The sequence below is a fragment of the Takifugu flavidus genome, chromosome 4, assembly GCF_003711565.1.
Source record: "Takifugu flavidus isolate HTHZ2018 chromosome 4, ASM371156v2, whole genome shotgun sequence".
NCBI classification, from domain to species: Eukaryota; Metazoa; Chordata; class Actinopteri; order Tetraodontiformes; family Tetraodontidae; genus Takifugu; species Takifugu flavidus.
In genome coordinates, this window is record NC_079523.1 from 2809253 (window position 1) to 2828697 (window position 19445).

Here is a 19445-nt window from a genome sequence, read left to right on the forward strand (position 1 = left end):
TATAATCGGTGTATGCAATTTAGATAAATGTGTTCAGTTTTTTAAAAAATTATTATTATTATTTAAAGGCCTTTAGTGGAATCATGTCCACAAAGTCTTGAATATGTCCTCCGGGCCAGTGGGGGCGCTGTAAAAAGATTAGCCCTTTGTTGTACGGTCAGCCATCTGCCGCAGTCAGTTAGCTCCAGCGGGAATGGAAAATGGAGGATTGACCGAAGAACGAGGGCATATCGGTATTTCGTGCGTGTAGGTGGGTAGACTATCGCGATTCAACATTTCGACAACACTGAAGAAGTGTGTAATTGTGGGAGTCTTAAATTTCTGAGCAATTCGCCTGTAACATGTAGGTATATGAGGCAGTGTTCCCGGAGCATTAGCTTGTATACCTACTAGTGCATCGACTAGCGTGCAGTAATAATTTGTCTGAACAGGTATTTCTATAGTCACAGTAAAATTTGGGGATATTTGTCACATGGATTTGAGGGATAAAATTGAAATGGGCTTTGGACATTGAAAAATCGGTTGCTAGACTACGCCTGATCAGTTGCTAACAGCGCAACTAAGCTTGCTAACTACAGATGCACGTTTTGCCGTCACCGTTCCTCGATGTAAATCGTATGTGTTGATAATTTGTCTTTTGTTGTTGCGCTACACGGTAAAGCTCCGCATTTTTCTCTATTTTGTTAAAATGACAGGTGATTCCTGTGTATTAAATTACGGTTGAGTTATTGTTGAGCTTTCTTACGTTTGGCAGGATGACGGTTTTGCGGCCGTCGTTAATGTGGCCTGTGCAGTAAAATGTGGTCGCTTGTTGGAACGGATTTTTTTCCGTGTGCAAACCACCTTATATGTACTTTATCGTACAATCCTCCTTTTTCTACTTGTATACAGATCACGTTTTCTCTCATACACGTGACGCTCAGTGGTTATGATTAGTGCTAACACAACATGTTACGCCCAAAGGCCCCGTATGGCTCCCGCTTCTCGGGATCGGGTCGCGCTTGGTCGATGTATCTAATCTGGCCACTTTAACAATGTTGCAAAGTAAATAACGCAATGATAGTACCAGATGTTTATAAAGTAGTTGCGTTAAAATGTTTTTTTTTCTCCCCCGGGCCTGTCCCTCCTTATATGGTAACGCCCCACCCATTCACGTGGCAGTGTCGTCATCAGTTTCCGCCTGTTTTCTTTTTTTACCTTGTTTTTACGACATAACGCACTCATTGACGTTAGGGTGTTTTATAATTAAAATGGCACAAAATTCGTTTTTGTACCTGGAAATAAAAACAATCCCCTTAAATCGATAACCGAAGTGACCTTATTAACTGACATTGTACAATCATCTTGTAAATTAAATCAACCTAGCGTCGTTAACTATTTGCGTAGTTGGCGGTCACTTTTAGTGAAATTATCAATTTATTTTCAGAATTGAAGGATCGGCGTATGCCTTATTTATAGCCATTGCAATTTTGTGAGTACTAGATAAACCTTTTTTATGCAGTGCAATATAATCTGAATAATAATTTGAACTGCTGTTTTGCTTGCCATTAGACGCTTTTGAAGATTACTGTTGAGTAACGTTTTAATAATGAACGACTGGATCCTGCGTGTAGTTTTCACTATTTGTCCTTGTTTCACATATTCCATGACTTCATAATTGCGATTCATATTGAAAATTTGTTTTGAATGATCTGAATTTCAGTCCTAATGAAATCAGAATGACATGTATACCTGTGTAGTGTTGTTTGTAGGAAAAAAAACCCAAAAAACAACTATATATTTATATACATATATATTTAGTGTTAAATAACCATTCTTAATAGATTATTTGAAAAAAGATTCAGTTACAGGACTGAACTGTTTGCATGGGGAGAAACAAACCCGCCTGTGTCAGTTGTCTTGAATAGCACGTTTACTTGGTGTCTTTAAAACATGTAAGATTACCTGATTTCATGCAAATTGGTCTTTATATACAATGTGATCAGGCTGAAATGGTAACGTGGGGCACGAAAGAGTCAGGATTGTTTGCCCAGACATTTACCAAATTCATTTTTATCATCCATTGGTATTAAAGTTGCTCAGCAATTTACATAGTTTGTTGTTAATGCCTGTTAAGGGTGTATGGTGCACATATGTTGAAAAAGAGTTTCCCCTTGTTTGAAAAGCATTGCGTAGTCCCAATCTAACTGAATTGAAGCTTGTCAATTTCCTTTAAAATAGGGAGTCTTTGGCCATTAAGTGTTAAGAGATTTTTGTTTGTAGTGTTCCAACATGGTTTAGAATTGAGAACATATAGGGTAAAATGGTTCTCTGTAGAGCTACACATAGGTTTTGCACAGTTATGTTATTTATATATACTTCATGCATCTTGAAATCCAAAACAGTAGGAAATCACACAGAATTTGTGATAGTTTATTGGTTGCATGCCATAACCTATGATACTCTTTTACAGGAGGCTTCGAATAAAAGGAACATGGCAATGTGGCAGGTCCAACACTAGAGAAGTCACACAACCTTCAAAGGCAAACGGTGAAATAAGACTTGGGTGTTTCAGAGAACCTTCTGTTGCCAAAAGAGAAATGCCAGTGGAGACGGCAGCTGACAGTCCAGAGAGCCGCTACCCTGTACGCCGCAGCGGTAGACAGGCAAAACGTACTGACAAGCTGGAGGAATTCCTTTCCAGTGCTAAAAGGGGGTCTAGAAAGAGTGGGGAGCCCCTTTTACAAACACCTACTGATGCAGAGACTGCATCAGAAGCCAGCTTAGATGGTAACCCCGATTTTAAGAATGAAGAAGACAAAGAAGAGTCTCCAGAGAGGAGGACAAGAAGCAGCGCAAGGAAGCAACAGCAGAAAAGTCAAGGTGGCAGACAGACTCGGGGAGGCGGTAGAGTGACGGTCAAGGACGAAGAAAGCTCCGAGAATGAGGACGATGACAAAGATGCTGCCACTGAGGACCACAAAGGAGATAAAAAAGAGGAAGAGTGTTCTGTAAATGTGGGGGACACGAGAAGGGCACAGTCGCAACCAGAGATGGACGCTACTCAGAGTGGGGGGGTTGAGCAGAAGAATGAACATGACGATGAGAATATCAAAGAACAAATAAAGAAGGAAGCCGAAAAAGACACGAACCAAGATGGTACCGAAAAGACTGTTGTGGGTTTGGTAAAACGTGGACCACTAAGAACTTATGTTAATAAAAAGAAAGTAGCCAATAAGAACACATCTTTAGTGAAAGCTCCAGCCAGCAAGACCACTACTTCCATCAAGAGAGAGACCAGGGCCAAGTCTCCCCAGGGTTCTGGAAAGATACAGACACGCCAGAGATGTAATGACGAGGAGGAAGAGGAGGATGACGAAGATGAAGAGGACGATGATGATGACGACGACGACGACTCTTCTACTTCATCGTCCTCCGAGTCGGACAGTGGCTACGACCCCAACGCGCTTTATTGCATCTGTCGGCAGAAACATAATAAAAGGTATTTTCTAAACCGGTATAGTTAAAAATAAATGTTTAAACAGAAAAGTGCCAGAAGGGGGAAAAAACAGATTTTGTTGCATTTATTTTGGTTTTCCACATCTTTGTCATGCTTCTGTCTTAACTAGATTTATGATTTGTTGCGATCGCTGTGAGGAGTGGTTCCATGGAGACTGTGTGGGCATCACGGAGGCCCGCGGCCGCTTGATGGAGCGAAATGGCGAAGACTATATCTGTCCCAACTGCACCACCAAGAAAAACCAGCTGGTCAGACCTGCTACATCAAACCTTTCTGCAAGCCTGGCGATCGGGAAGCCCAGAGTCGGAGTTGGTCCAGCAGCGGCATCTGCTGCTGTTGGTTCCGTCTCAGCCGAGAAGGCAAACAGTCTCGGAGATCAGTCACCTGTCGGAGCAGCGTTCTCCACGGGGGCGGGAAGTGACGATATGGGCATCAAAGGCAGGATAGAGAAAGCCACTAATCCAACCGGGAAAAAGAAGATTAAAATCTTTCAGCCGGTAGGTTACAACTCATCCTGAGGGTTGTGAGTGACAACATGTAATTGTCCAGGTTGTTTTCATATTTTTACTCCCAGGCCATCTTAAGTCATTAAATATTTAAAACATTTCAGTCCATCTTATGGTTATGTTATTGTCATCATTAACCTAAGTCATACTTGCAGCAACCACTTGAACCAAAAGGTCAGAAACTGCCAGCGGAAAAGAAGGCAGCGGAGCAGAAACCAGTACAGGACACGGAGCCGAAAGTGGCATCAAATGTAGAAGTAAAAACGACACCAACGGGGGAAGCGCCCGAGGAAAAGGTCGTGGAGAAGCCCGGCGAGGAGGCTTCCCTTCCCAAGTGCATCGGCCCAGGCTGCGAGAACGATGCCCAGCCAGACTCTGTCTACTGTGGCAACGACTGCATCCTGAGACACGCCGCAGCGGCCATGAAGTCCATCAGTGACGACAAGGAGCCCGGACAGGACAAAGTCAAGCCTGAGAAAACCAAGCCTACACCAAAGGTAACTCGGAGCGCTCAGAACAATACCAGTTTGAAGCTTTGTAGACTAGAAATCTGACCACTATAAATTCGTAGTTTGGAGTGTGCTGATAGTGCTGAGTATTTGACTGGTTTCTGTTGCCTTGACACTGAGCCCTACACCTTTTTATCCTGTCCTAAAACAAATGTCATTTTTATAACGTACATTAATCTCAATATATAGCTTCTGTTTGAATGACTAAAATCTAATTTCTTTGTTAATGTTAAGTGATGGGATCTATATTTATGCAACCTCCTTCACCTAAAAATGAAACACTGCCTTCGCTAGGACCTTCATTATGCTCAAAATGTGTGATGGACCCGTTGACTCATTAGTTGTCATGTTCTCTGCATTAAGATGAGAGAAGAAATTCTGTTGCTGTGTCAATTTCAATGTTTCCTGTCACTGCTTCGTGGGTGAATATTTAATACGTACTCAGCTTCGGCTTTGTCAGCGTCAGTGCTGCTGAAAGCACATTGTTGTTTAAAAGAATATATTCTTAATGGTTGCTGGTGTTCCACACTTCCAGACAATAGACTTTGCTCACACTTATTTGTGCACTGTTTCTTCCTTATTTTTCACGCTTACCTCTTTAAATACACCGTGAATGTGACATTCGGTGCAATTCTCACTCTGCGGTATGAGATTGAGGAGAGAAATATGTAAATCCTGAAGAGATTTAATTTTTACAAAATCCTTAATCTCAATTGAACTTGTTTCCATTTGGAGTGTGTTTTCCTTCCCTCCTCAGCCCTTTTAATGATAACTTATGTCCTTATTGCAACAAACAGACCCATAAAGAGAATCAGACACAGTCCCCTCCATTTGTCCAATCTTGTCCACGTGCATCTTGTCAGCAGTTAACCACTCTGTTGCTATAACAACCACTTACATTGAAAGGGTGCCATTAGCAGCTGAATAGGCACCATCTGATCCCAAATGCTATTAAATCCGAGGTGAGTTCAGTGGAAAAAAATGTATTTAATAGAGCCCGAGTGCGTCAAATACTCGATAATTAAGGTGGAATGCGTAAAGTCACATTATCTTAATTGCAAATGCAGTATCCAATGTAGCTCGATCAGGTGTAGACAGTATTTATCAAGTCATAGTTGTGGCCTTAGCATATGTGAGATCAACGGCACATTAGTTGTGTCTCTGTAATTGGATCATTTTTACCTCAGCAGTAATAGTTTGGGAGTAGCCGATCATGCTCTGATGTTCCTCCAGTCAAGAACCTTAAACCAACGAACATCACTTCAGCTCTATTCAGTTTTTTTTTAACCCACAGAGCTCGGTGTTGCCACTGAAACCGGGTTGTTCTTTTCTCTCCAGAAGAGCAGTCATGGTGGGAAGAAGACGCAGAAAATGTCGTCGGAAGAGTCGGGCAGCGAGGAAGAACACAGCCCCGATCCAGACGAGGAAGACGAGCACGCCGTGGAAGAACGGCCCCCGCCAAATACTGCATCCTGGTCCAGCGACCATAATTACATTGCAGTAGCAGCAGAAAAGACTACACCCATATCAGCTACAGTGTTAAACAGAAAGTGTATGTATCTCTTTGAAGGTCTTGGCCTGTTGATGAAACCACTTTTTTCCGTGACTGTATTCTGTGATAATTAGAAATGTCTTTGGAGACAAACGCACACTCCTCAGAGGATCTTAGCTGTATTCTAGACTTGAAAAGATCCAAAGGGTTTCATGATTATAGTAGTTATGTTGCTGGATGATGCTGGCAGCCGTGGAAAAGGTAAGTTTCTCATGATGGGTAAGTATTCAAGAATTCAACATCATTTTTTAAAGGGGCACTCCAAACGTTGCACTGACATGTTTGGGGGGGGTGAGAGGTACGGGCATCAAATCTGTGGATGTATTTTAACATCTACCATGGCATTAGTCTTGAATACTAGTTCTGATAGAACCAAGAGTATCTCAGTTTTTGAGACACTAAAATCCTGATTTATATGAAGAAGGCACTAATTAAAGTGAAGTTTTACATACGGTTTTTAGGAATTATGGGTAATGTAGGCTCTTACCTGTTGCATCAACATTATGCATACTTGGAGTCTATCTAAGTGCAATATTGAATGACTGGGGTACCCCTTTTGAATGTCCAGTTAACCCACCGGACAGATTTATATTAACAAAGGTGCGCCTGGACTTTGTTTGTGTGAGATTTTCCGTCACATGCTCATGTCTCTCCACTTCCTGCGTCCGTCACCTCAGCTGTTAGGTTGGTCACTGTCTCCCCTACAGCAGGTAGGTTTCTCAGAATTCCCCTCTGATAATCTGGAGGTTACCTGGCTCGTACTGAGATAACATCGGCTCCTTTTGCACAACCTTGTCTGTGTTTGTTTATTTAAAAATATAATTTATGGCTAATTGCTGATTCATATTGAATATGATACCTCATGACTTGAGTGGGCAACTGGCTTTGAAATAAAAGGCATCTAACAGATTTTAGGATGGCTCAGTTGATTATGTGAGCACTGTTGGCTTGCTGTTTGGATATCCTGATCAAATCCAACATGCACACATCTGTTACATAAATACACTCTGGAACTGGATAAAGCTGCATATGGTGAGGAGCTGGAGGAAGAATGCCAGACCAGCTGGAAGATGGTGGAATTCTGGAAGCCCACAGATGAAGACTGGATGCAGAAGACTGAGAAGCTGATGGGCCCACCTGATTGCACGTTTTACACCAAATGAATATACTGAGGATTTCTTTGCTGTGTGCACAGTTCATGTCAGGCCACTGGAGGGAAAGGATGCAGTTTACAGCAGGAGTTGAGGTCTCAGGCAGAAGTTTGCTATGAGGAGTGTCGGAACAGGAGGCCACAGTTGTGCTTACATTGTCCAAATGATGCCAAGCAGTATTGTGATAAGATGGTTGACTGGTTGTGTTTAGTTTTGCAAATGTTGCATTGCATTTTTCTCTGGTTTAAATATATAACAAAGTTGATCAGATGAATGAATTTTAACTATATACATATGCCATTCCCTGATTTAAAAGTACATTTTTCGCTGATGCTAAACATTTTTACGCGCTGGACAATTATGAGACTGGTTTGGATGCATTTCCTGGTCAATCAGTAGTGGATATAGCAGTTTTATTAAGATGTGCAGCTGAGCTTGTCACTTAAACATGTTAATATCGCATGCTCTTTTACATACAGTGACTTACATACTTTGGATTAATGCTTTATTTGCGCACAATTTAGTGGAACAAAGGGACTCACCTTTAGCCACTGTAGATAAGAGGACTGGATTTTAAAGGCCACAGAGTAACTTGCTGGTGTTTTCATTGTACCGACTATTCATGTTTCATTTTTGCGTGTTAAGTGGTGCATCGCAAAAATATTTCCTGGCCGGTAGCATTATAGAAAGAAATATATTTCTTCAATGACCCACATTAAAATGTTTAAGCTATGAAAAAAGGGGGGACTTTAATTGACCAAATTGAATATTTAATTAAGAATGTGAATCAGGTTTTTTTAGCTTGAGATGTGTTCATTATTAACTTTTTGTGATATATTGTTCTGTATTTAATCTTAAAGTTGCTTGATGTTATTTTTAAAGCTTTTTTAGCGTTGCCGATCCAGTGCACCAAAAATGGTGCCAATTTGCATTATGAACTACATATTTTTCTTCTGTTATGTGAAATTATAGCTTTTATTGTCCTTGGTTTTTAGCCCCTGCAAAAGAGGAGAAGGAAGCAGCACCTGAAAAGAGCCCAGAGAAACCCGCTTCAGCAACACCAGTCAAAGGAAACAAGAAGGCTCCCATCACTAAAGCAGCCAAGGTTTCCCTCAGAGACAGGAAGCAGTCACATCATTCAAGCTCCAAGAAACCCGTCACCCCCCACAATAAAACTTCTTCAAAGACAAAGAAATTAGCCTCTTCGACTTCAAAGCCCCAATCTTCCTTCCCTCCCGGCCCCATCCACATTACTGGAGCTCTCAGAGTCACCAAGTCCAACTTCACTATTCCCAAGAAGCAGCCACAGCAAAAAGACGCTTCATCCGAGAGTCACTCCTCCTCCAGAGTCCCATCCTCTCAGGCCTTCTCTGCTTCCTCCAGTCATTCCTCATCCAGACCTCACTCGGCTTCCTCGGTACCACCTGCCTCACCTGTGCCCCCACCACCAAACAACCAGATGAGACAGAACATCCGCCGCTCACTGACAGACATCCTGTATAAGAGGTGAGAATCACACAAAACAAATAAGCCTTTTGGAAAATGCTTTTTACCGTGCGGGATCTTAAATGTCTGTTATGACCAGGGTGAGCGACAGTGATGATCTGAAAATGACTGAGAGCGAGGTGGGAAGACTGGCCTTTGCCATTGAAAAGGAAATGTTCAACCTCTGCCTTAACACTGACAGCAAGTACAAAAATAAGTACAGGTCCTTGATGTTCAACCTGAAAGATCCTAAAAACAAAGTGAGTTTATTACCGTGGTATGCAATAGAACTGCGTGTAAAGACACCGGGTGTGTAACATGGTTATCCATTTGGCGCAGGGGTTGTTCTACAGGGTGATCGGCGGTGACGTGACTCCTTTCAGACTAGTGCGACTCAGTGCCGAAGAGCTGCTGTCTAAAGAGATGTCGGAATGGAGGAAGCCAGATGCCCCTGAGGTAAATGTGGCTGAAACTAAATACCAAGAATTAGCACTTGAGATGGACTGTAAAAAGTTCACAGTGTATGATTGTTTCTGGCAGGAGCGTGGCTCTGGTACGAGGGCTCATTCTGGACACTCCAAACAGGGCAGCAGACACTCTGGCACACACAGCATGGATGTGGATGATGTCCCACCAGCGTCTGATGCAGATGTATGTATTCCTGCTGCCTCTTCGTCTGCTCGCATGGCTTCTGCTCCTGTAAGTGGTGGCGGGCTCCTCTTTCTAAACTTTCACACTGTTTACACCTTTGCATGGGTCCAGTCCTGGACTGATTTGACAAGTTAAGGACCAATATATTGGGATCTTTCTGACTCTTCTTTTCATTACTTCTTTCCTTAAAATATAAGTGCATCCACAGGGTTATATGAATCATCATAAAAGATGACCTGATCTAATTACCTCTGCCACAACGTGTATCCTCACTTTTATTTTGCCCACAGGACCAGGATGAAACTCCAGTCAGTTCAGCTCAAGCCTCCGCTGTGGAAAGAAACAGCAGCAGTATGCCAGATATTTTCAGTTCCATGCTCAAAGACACCACTTCTGAACACAGGACTCACCTGTTTGACCTCAATTGTAAAATATGCACAGGTAAATGCAACAAAGTAAAGTGTTGGTTGTGTGATCAGTCTTTTTAAAGAATAACCCTAATAATATATTTCCAATAATCTCCCATCAGGTCAAAAGAGTGAAGATGAATATGCTGCTAAGAAAATGAAGCTAACCAAGAAACCTGAAATGAAGTCACCAAGACAGGAACTCCATTCATCCAGGTCCGGGGACGCCCAACCACAGGTCACCGCAACATACCAGCACCAGGATCCTTTAGCCTACCAACCAGCACTCGCACCATCCAGTCAAGCAAACACGGATGCGGCTGTGCCAGACTCGGTGCCACAGTCGAATCAGGACTTCAGTAAACTGCCCCCTCTTGCCCCCATCACTTCCACAGTGTCTTCCATCACCAACACCCGCAGAGATCCACGCATGGCTCGGCACAGTGCTGCTGTGACGGTTAGCTACACTCCTCCAGAAAAGCCCACAAACAGCATGTTGGACCCGCTCTCGGCTCCCACAGCTGCTCCCGCTCCATCAGAGCTTGGATCCAAGTTGCCGCTGCCGATGCCTCCAGCCCCACCAACTTCAGTACCTGTGTCCAAACCAGCAAAAACAAGGTGCACATCAGCATTAAACAAAAGCATTAAACGTTGAGTATGTGTGGGCTGCAGTGCAATATGATCTGTGGCATTTTTTTAAGAAAACGAGTGACGTTTGAAAAATTGTATCCAGGCTTTTGTGATGGCTTATGGATGACATTAAATGAGGATTTTGTTTTGGATTTGCAGCACAATTGAGCCTTCTGCTGAAGGTGAAACTGCAATCTTCCTCCATGGTCAGGAGAAGATTTGGAAAGGACTTATTTATATGCAGTCGGTAGCCAAGTTTGTGACCAAAGCTTATCTGGTGTCTGGATCCTTTGATCACCTGAAGGAGGTCAGTGTTTTCCCTAATCAATAAACTGCTGCTACATTGAAGTTTAGTCAACTCATTGAAGCTTAGTCAACTCATGTCAATAATGTCAATGCTGCAGGATTTGCCTGACACCATTCACATCGGAGGACGCATATCACCGAGCACAGTGTGGGACTATGTTGGAAAGCTGAAAACCTCCCTCTCCAAGGTTTGTTTAGAACATCAGTTTCTATGACTATCTCCTCTTTGTGTGAAAGGCTTCCCATTCCTCATGCCATGCTGTTGCACTGTTTCCAGGAACTGTGTCTGATCCGTTTTCACCCAGCTACAGAGGAGGAGGAGGTGGCATATGTCTCCCTTTTCTCTTACTTTAGCAGTAGACAGCGATTTGGTGTGGTGGCTAACAACAATCGGCGCATCAAAGACCTCTATCTCATTCCACTGGGCTCCAAAGATCCATTACCCTCCAATCTTTTACCATTTGATGGACCAGGTAAGCATATACATGGGAGTTTTGGATAATGCAAAGTAAACTGTCATTATTGTACTGTTAGAATAATTTAGGAAGTTTTGGGTTTGTCCTATAGGGGGCACTGAAACTTAATGTTATTTGCATATTAGCTGCTGTCCTATATTGTGTACATAGTATTGTATCAAGCATTTCTAATAAAAGACATTTGCATCACAGGTTGATGTCACTTGAGTCCAGTTCAGCCTTTTGTTTTCATCAAATTTATAAATTAAAATGATTCAATATTTTAAATGACTTAAATTGCGACAGTGACGCGCTGCTCTGAGATTCTCAATTCATAAATCAGTTAAATTAAATCAATGACAATCTGTGATATGTTCAAAATAAAGCATCAACACCGAGTTGATCCTCAGAGACTTAAACATTTGTGGATCTGCTTCTACGAAGAGAACGTGGATGCAACCAAAAGTTGTCGGTTAATTCCAAACTTTTGGAGGATTTGCTTTTCACAAGGTAGTATATGTGTTCATGTTATTCTAAAATATTTGTTTTCTCATTTGCAGGGCTGGAACCAGCTCGTCCCAACATTCTTTTGGGCCTGCTAATCTGCCAGAAGGACAGGAAGCGTGTTGCAGCTCCACTGGAAATGGAAGAAAAGCGTTCCAAGATTCAAGCTAAAGACGTTGAAGACACTGGTCCAAAGGCACCTTCTGCCAGGACAGAACGAAGCACTCGGCAAAGTCTGGAAATTCCCTTTAGCACGACACCTCCGGGGTCCCCTCCGTCCAGCTCTTCTGACACTTCAAGCAGCAGTGTGACCACCTCCTCTGTCTTTTCCATTTTGTCATCTGTAAAAGCCCCCGTCGCCATGGCCGCCACTGCTGGAAGGGACTCCCCATCTTCATCCACCTCGGTCAACGTCTCCTCCGCGACTGCAACGCCCCTTCAGACCATCCTGAAAAAACTCTTCGGGACAAAAAAACAAGATTCAGAAGCTTCCAACTCTCCATCTGATCAGGGCGGCGAACTCTCCATCCCAGCTGCTACAATGCTTGACCCGATTGTGCGACAGTTTGCACAAAGTTCTGATGATAAGCACATAGAGGAGGATGAAGATGACAGACCATATGATCCAGAGGAGGAATATGATCCCAGGAGGGGTTTCAATATGCCTAAGAAATCTGCTGAATTACTGAGCAAGTCTGAGCTCTCACAGAAGCCCGAGGTGTCTGAAGGTGAAGATGTGGCGTATGACCCAGAGGATGACTCCATTTTTGATGATGTCAAAGCTTCAGCAGCAGACCAAGCTAAATCTGCAATCGAGCCCATAGCCGATCCACAGAAGATCTTGGAAAGCCTCAAACAGATTGGAGATGAAGCATTGCAGAAACAGAGAGAACAGGAAATGACTACTGTGACTCCTTTGTCGATTCCAGAAACGCTTTTAGGTCAACCTTCCAAATCGCTTTTGGCGAGTACTCAGCTGCTCCAGCTCGGCAAAAAGGTTGAGGAGCTGGTGAAGTCGTCTTCAACCAGCCCCTTGATCAACCAGAGGAGAGATCCACGACAGAGCAGGGACCCTCGTCAGTCTCTAACAGGCAAAACATCAAATGATGAACCTGAAGTTAAAGAAGAGGAGGCTCCTGCTGTGGTGCCTGATGTTTCTCAACCTGCTGACCCAGAGCCTCAGCTGGTAACTCCAGCTGAGGTGACAGATGGCTCAAATAATTCAGAAGCAGCACAGCCAGAAGAGTCAATGAAACATGAGATTCTACCTTTCAATGAGTCCAACAAGGTGGAGGTATCGATTCCATTATTAGGAGAGGAGTTGCACCCCGATATGGAGGTCAATTACCTGGTTGACAAAGAGGAGAAAATGGAGGAAGACGAGCCGGTCAAAGCAGAAGCAGAACTGGACAAGTACAGTATTTGGCCAAATGCAGCAAGTATTTTAAAAGTTGAGGAGTGTGAGAATGAAGAGAATAGCTGCAATACTCCAACCACTAGTTATTATAACGAGCCCGTCAACGCTTCCGCAATAACCTCAGCGATCCCGGTCCTCGCCCAGAGCACGCAAATGGTTGAGAGTCAGCCCCACCACCTGCAGCATCACATGTCAGCATCAGGCTTTGATAATAAATATGGGCCTCCAGCTGATGTTCCTCCACCATCCAACTACCCCCCACCCTCCCACTCATTGCCAGGACAAAATACAGCTATGAGACCCCTACCAATATCAATGCCACCCCCCATGCAGGGTCTTCCACCCATGTCAGGCCCCCCTCACATGCAGGGACCGCCTCTACCCATCCGTGTTCCTCCCCCTGTCCATAATCTTCCATCCATCCCCGCTGATAACAACCAGCAATATGGTCCACCTCCAGCTATATACCCCCCCTATCAGAACCAGTGGCCAGGGACACAACCACCACCCCAGCAGCCGCCCCCTGGACCACCACTTCAGAATATCATGCCACTCAGAGGGCCGCCACCACCACCGTTTCCTCCAGTGGCACCAAGAGGACCCACTCCTCAAATGTTTGATCATTCCATTCCTCCTCAGCACGCTGGACAACAAGCTCCTCCGTCAGGCCCCCCTCTCGGCCTCCCCCCACCTCCTGTTTTTGATGGGCAGACTAGTTTACCCCCACCACGATTCTCCGGCCTTCCACCACCATTTAATTTCTCTGCAAACAGAGGTCCTCCTCCACCTTTCACGGGTCCGCCGCCTCCTCAGTTCGGTAGCAGAATTCCTCCTCCAGCCCCTTTCCCCGGCCCGAGGGGTCCACCACCGTCTCAGTATGGTGGCCACGCCACTCCACCCTCAATGGTCGACCAACATAAAGACAGCTCTTTCAGTTTAAATGCAGACCAGAATGCAAATCCTCACCATATTTTCAAAGATAATCAAGGTCCTCCACCAGGTCCGGTGTACCGTGGACCTCCGCCTAATCAGTACGAGGACAGAAGAGGCCCACCCTCCAGTGGTGAGATGAGCGGCCCGCATTTTAATCCACATAGCCAGTACGGCTCCAGGCCGCATCCCTCGCCACCGCACCGAGGGTCGTTTGATGAGCACAGAGTTCCTGCTCCTCATGAAGGTCGAGCTCATCATTTTGGAGGATCTGAGCAGTACCGCTTCGATAGGCTGTCTGAAGAGGTTAGACCTGTCCGCCACAGTGGGGCCTTACTGCCAACTCCTCCAGAGGCTTTAGGCTCTGCAAGAGCTCAAAGCCCAGACCGACACAGGGATGACCATTGGCGGCGGCGCTCTCCCGAAATACGGAGGAGGAGCAGCACCAACCGAGAGGACGCAGAAGTCCACAGTGGAGAACGCTTTAGTCGGTTTGAAAGCCACAGAGAACCTGCTTCGGCACCTTTGCAACCCTCCGAAGAGAGAACAAGGGAGGCGTCCGAGGACCGCAGGAGGGAAAGAGACCGGGAAGCCCACAGTGGCAGACCGCCATGGGACAGGAACCAAGTCAAGCGCTGGAGCAGAGATCGCGATCGGAGCAAAGAAAAAGAGCGCGAGCGAGAGCGCAGCCGAGAAAGGGAGCGCAGCAGGGGGAAGGAGGGCGAGAGGCACCGGGAGACGGAGGGAGAGCGACACAGAGATCAAGATGCAGAGAAAAGGAGAGATCGGGACAGAGACAGAACCAGAGATTCTGACAGGAGGGATCATGACCGCGACAGAGGAAGAAACCGCGACCGTGAGCGGGAACGAGAGAGAGAGCGAGAAAAGAGACGCGAGCGATCCAGAAGCAAGGAGCGGGACAGGGACAGAGACAGAGACCGAGACCGCGGGAAAGACCGGGGACGAGATAGAGACCGAGACCGTGACCGTGAGAGAGATAGGGACAGGGACAGGGAGCGGGACAGAGACCGAGATAGGGAGAGGGACAGGGACAGGGACAAGGACAAGGACAAGGAAAAAGACAAAGAGAGGGATCGTCGCGATGGGAGCAGAAGCAAAGAAAAGCGAGAGGAGAAAAAAGACAAACATAGTACATCCAAGGAGGGGGAAAAACCTGCAGAAAATGCAAAAAGCGTGTCCTCTGAGAAATGAACACTACATTATGGAGTTCGGAGACTGTTAAGCCCGTAGAAAGCATCACTGTAAACATAGACAACCAGTATTTCGTTAAGTTTCACTCACTATTCTTTTTGTCACTTGAAGTTTTCTATTTTTTTTTAATGCGTTGTAAGTTGCTTGTCTCCAAAGTGTTTGACAGACTGAGTCCAATCATTGTTGAAGCTTTTTTTTTTTTAAGAACATTAACACACCATTTGGAACCTGTAAATATGAAACTTTGTGTATATACTGTTTTTAATCGTACTTTTCTAAATAGAGAAATTAAAAGCCATATATCTGAGATGGAACATGTGAAAGTAAGGCCACACTGTTAGCTGATGTGAATGTGTCCAGCAGATTAGAAATCAAAGACTCACCTATCTACAGTATTCAGTCAATGGATGTTAATGATGTTTCTGTTATAATCCAGCCCAATTAAAACAGTATGATGACATGTTAGTTGTGGAGTTTTTTGTATTCAGAGAGTAACTTTGGCACTAACAATGCTGCCTGACTGTAGCTTCCAAAAACATATTGTTTAATAGTTGAACTTCAACACTTCAATAGCATTAAAACTAAATGGCAGGAGTGCATCCATAATAGCAACAGAACATTGGTTTCCTCATCGACGCCACAGCATAAAGACAAGGCCACAAATGCAGATATGTTGGGGAAATCGTCAAAGGTGAACAGGTCAATATAGAATTGCTTCCTATTTAATTTTAAGACGAGACGGCTGGGACCACAGCGTTTGAAGTTTCTTCGGGCACCAGACAAACTCCTCCCTGCGGTCATAGCTGGAATAGGCAAACTTCACCAGTTCCCTGCGTTGATTCTTGTCGAGGACAGCAAACAGGAAGTAGTTGAGAGCACTGTTCTTGACATTTGGGAGTGTATGGTGGACAAGAGTCTCCTCCAGGAAGAAGCGGACCAGGGGGGCTTGGTAGTGTGGGTACCCCAGCTTTCCCAGGCACTTGAGGATGCGAGTGATGCGCAGGTTGTTGTGAGTGTTCCTGTCAACGAGGGAGAGAAACGGGCAGAGCTGATGGCTTGCTTTGTTGTTTCTGTTAGTCGTGTTAGATATAAATTCTCACATGTTGAGGTTCTCAAATCTCTCGGCCCAGTTCGGCGCCCTCTTGACCCGTCCTGTTGTCTCACTCTCCAGCTGGATCCCATAGAAGTCCAGCATCAGCTTGTAGGACTCCAGCAGATTTTTCTTGGCAGTGTCGTTTTCCAGAAAAGCCTTGAGGAATAAAGTAAAACTCAGAATAGCACAAGTGCGTGTGTTTTAATTTCAAGGGGTTTTGTGGCTTTTGACAGTTTTACTTTGATTTCTCTTTTTGTCAGAGGCGGGGCCTGTGCGTTCATCCCAGGTTCTTGCAGTGGAAACAACCTTTAAAGGAAAAAATGCAATAAATAACAATAGAAACAGTCCACAAAACTTGAGCAGATCAAGACTAACTCACCACTGAATATAGGTGTGTACATACTCCAGTTTGTCATATCTCCCAAACCACTCAGTGTGAAAAGTGTGGATGTAAATACCTGATCAAAGAAACACACACATCACTGCAGGTAAATAAAGTAAGAAAATGTTGGACCTGGAGGATGGACCACATGCTTGTCCTTTATATTTAAAAAGTCCTGAGATGTTACTGTTTTATGTTATTCAGTTCATCAACAGATTGAGTAGTTAGCAAAACAAAAGTATTTCTGGACCATACCATCGGGTTCAGAGTGCTGAAGTCCACAGTAGAAATTCAAATTAGGCATCTCATCCTACACAAAAGAGAATTTTTATTTAAATGATTATTTGGAGCAATCGGGCAGTCACAAAGATAAAATACTCACCGACGACCGGTTCCTCCAGTGATGTGGCTTCCTCTGAGACAGTGAGAATTATGCGAGTATGAATTTAATTTTATCTGGACAAGTCTGGACAGTTTTCAAGATGTACTTTATTCATCCCCGTAGGAAAACTGAATCTGTGTGTTTTTTACTTACAGGGTAGTCGTGCCTGTAGTTCTGCATGTCTTTTGCAGCATTTTCGAATCTTTTAAAGTTGTACTAATGCACAGAAAAAACATTCCAAAAAATTCCTTTAAACTTCAGTTTACAATTAAATTAAAAAAAATATCAAATCTAGCATTACATTACAGACTGGCTTCCCTTAGGATTTTTTTTGGTGTGTGTGTGTGTGTTTGGTTTTGTTTTTTGTATAAATGTTGCTCATGGGACAGACCAGAAGAGGAACCACCTGTTTGAATTACATACATTTCTGGATGTTGAAGGTAGCCATTGTGTCTGTGATGTTCCTTCATCAGTCTCCCAGGTCGAATCATAGCAGCAGTAAAACTCATCCACGGACTCAACCCGATACTCGTCACTGTTCTCCTGCTCTTCTTGACACCTTAAAAGGTTTTCAAAGTGGAATTAATGTTGATTGAACTTCAACTGAAAAATCACCTTACGGTTGTGAACGCAAACTCTTGAAGCAAAGTGAAATTTATTTGATACGACAGCATTTTTTATAGAGATTTGTTTCATGATGATCTTCTATTCTAGATCATCCTGTGATCTACTATTCTAGATCATCTATTCTCGCTGTTACCACACGAGGAAGAGCGACGCGTTTTGATGACGTCATACCCAAGCGCTGAACTCAAAATATTTAGATTTACGTCAGCCTTTACATTATAATTTTGAAAATAAATAAATAAAAACGTATAAAATAAAAACACTGGTTAAGTTAGAAATACTGACATAACCCCCTCAAAATATAAAATGAATCACACGACTCTGATTTTTTTTTTTAATCATTCTTACCAAAACTACGAGGTTTGTCGTGATTACATTATAAGAATTATGTTAATATGATTAAATCATTACCTTATGGGCGAATGTCACGATAATGTGCATATATCTCAGAATACTAAATGTATTTATCTGTAATAATTAGTTGTTCATACACTCCATACGTCGATATCTCGCTCGGCTCCGTTTCCCCGTCGTTGTGGTCAAACTCCCCGCCGCCTGCAGCGGCCTCCTGGTCTCGCTCTCCGGGTCTCTCCTGACCCTCATCCTGGCCGCCCCTGGAACCTTTACGCCACGATATCGCTTTGACCATGTATCCAATGGCGAAATAAAGGGCCGGTGCGAAATAGGGCCGGAGAAAAAGTATTTTGCGCCAGAGCCACTCGAGCAGAGAAGAAAAGCGTCTATAAACCTTCCAGGCCATTGCGAACACAAATCGAGCTAGGAAATTTGTCACCGTGCGCTAAATTGATTTCACTTTCGATTTCTCTCAAACAGAAACGTATTTTTGACAGAAAACAGGAACTTAACTGGGGCCGTTTCCTGCATCACCTGTTAAGGGGGTCAGAAAACCAGCAATGATAATAAAGAAAAGTTCCAATAAAAGAAAGATTAGATTTAGTTTAAAACTGTCCCAGTGGGTTAAAATAAATAAACGATAAGCTGGTGGCTATTTTGAGTCTGCTGTGTATTTTAGCTCAGTCATATTGAAACCATATTTCTCGCCCCTTTTGTCACATTAACATCTCTCACTCAGTATTAATTTTATTGCTATGAAACACCAATGACTCCAAATCATTTGCTGTTAGTCTCAACTGGTGTTTGCTGCAAATAAACCCTCATTTTCTTTATGCACCGACACTCTGGCACAGATAAGACTCCACTTAGGACATCCTGCTCCTAATGTCCTCCTATACATCACCCTGTGAGACATCGCCATCACATGATGGCATCAGGATGTTAATTTAGCAATGGTGGGGCCCAGAGAATGAGATTGTTATCTCTCAGAGACTCGTTTTAAAAGGAGATAATTGTGCTCTCGGTGAGTGTGGAAAATCAAGCATGCTGCACCATTAATGTCGTCTCTGCTCTGTGCTCACTGAAGCGGAAAAAGGAGATCACCATATGTTGTATATAGAATAGAGGCCATAAAAGTGGATTTTAATGACTTTCGGGCTCGGTTTCAGGCTCTTTTATGGTCCTTTTCAGTGTGGAAATAAGTCCCACCAGGTGAAATATCTCCTGGAATAGGTGGAAACTTCATGCATGACTTGAAATTAAAACAGCAGATAGCAGAGATGTCAGAAACGTCCAGGGCTGACGTGTCGAGGAACCAGTCAGTTGGTCCTCAGATGCTACTGGTGTGACATCACCGCTCACTGGGTACACTGGAGTTAGCTAAACGCTCACT

General features: G+C 43.9%; 2 protein-coding genes across 6 annotated transcripts; one reads left to right on the forward strand and one right to left on the reverse strand.

The window, feature by feature from the left end:
* The first annotated feature begins 118 nt into the window (after nucleotides 1-118).
* Nucleotides 119-15674, forward strand: dido1 (death inducer-obliterator 1). 3 transcript variants are annotated; one of them, XM_057029005.1, is made up of 15 exons: nucleotides 119-250; nucleotides 2453-3481; nucleotides 3609-3996; nucleotides 4161-4502; nucleotides 5853-6066; nucleotides 8213-8723; nucleotides 8803-8962; nucleotides 9042-9158; nucleotides 9243-9401; nucleotides 9644-9794; nucleotides 9883-10378; nucleotides 10550-10697; nucleotides 10795-10884; nucleotides 10974-11169; nucleotides 11712-15674. In XM_057029005.1, exons 2-15 carry the CDS (start codon nucleotides 2580-2582, stop codon nucleotides 15212-15214), a joined length of 7377 nt encoding a protein of 2458 aa, XP_056884985.1. In that variant the 5' UTR covers nucleotides 119-250; nucleotides 2453-2579; the 3' UTR covers nucleotides 15215-15674. The 3 variants fall into 3 exon arrangements, with proteins under 3 accessions (XP_056884985.1, XP_056884987.1, XP_056884986.1); XM_057029007.1 differs by having other exon boundaries at nucleotides 9243-9353; XM_057029006.1 differs by lacking the exon at nucleotides 119-250 and adding an exon at nucleotides 257-1471.
* A 61-nt stretch (nucleotides 15675-15735) lies between these two features.
* On the reverse strand, nucleotides 15736-18511 carry LOC130523659 (opioid growth factor receptor-like). Of its 3 annotated transcripts, none has more exons than XM_057029052.1 (9): nucleotides 18199-18511; nucleotides 17495-17630; nucleotides 17225-17287; nucleotides 17072-17104; nucleotides 16945-16999; nucleotides 16687-16765; nucleotides 16547-16613; nucleotides 16315-16463; nucleotides 15736-16233 (listed from the first exon to the last, which is right to left on the reverse strand). In XM_057029052.1, exons 1-9 carry the CDS (start codon nucleotides 18456-18458, stop codon nucleotides 15933-15935), a joined length of 1143 nt encoding a protein of 380 aa, XP_056885032.1. In that variant the 5' UTR covers nucleotides 18459-18511; the 3' UTR covers nucleotides 15736-15932. The 3 variants fall into 3 exon arrangements, with proteins under 3 accessions (XP_056885032.1, XP_056885031.1, XP_056885033.1); XM_057029051.1 differs by having other exon boundaries at nucleotides 18190-18509; XM_057029053.1 differs by lacking the exon at nucleotides 17225-17287 and having other exon boundaries at nucleotides 18190-18510.
* Between the last annotated feature and the right edge of the window lie 934 nt (nucleotides 18512-19445).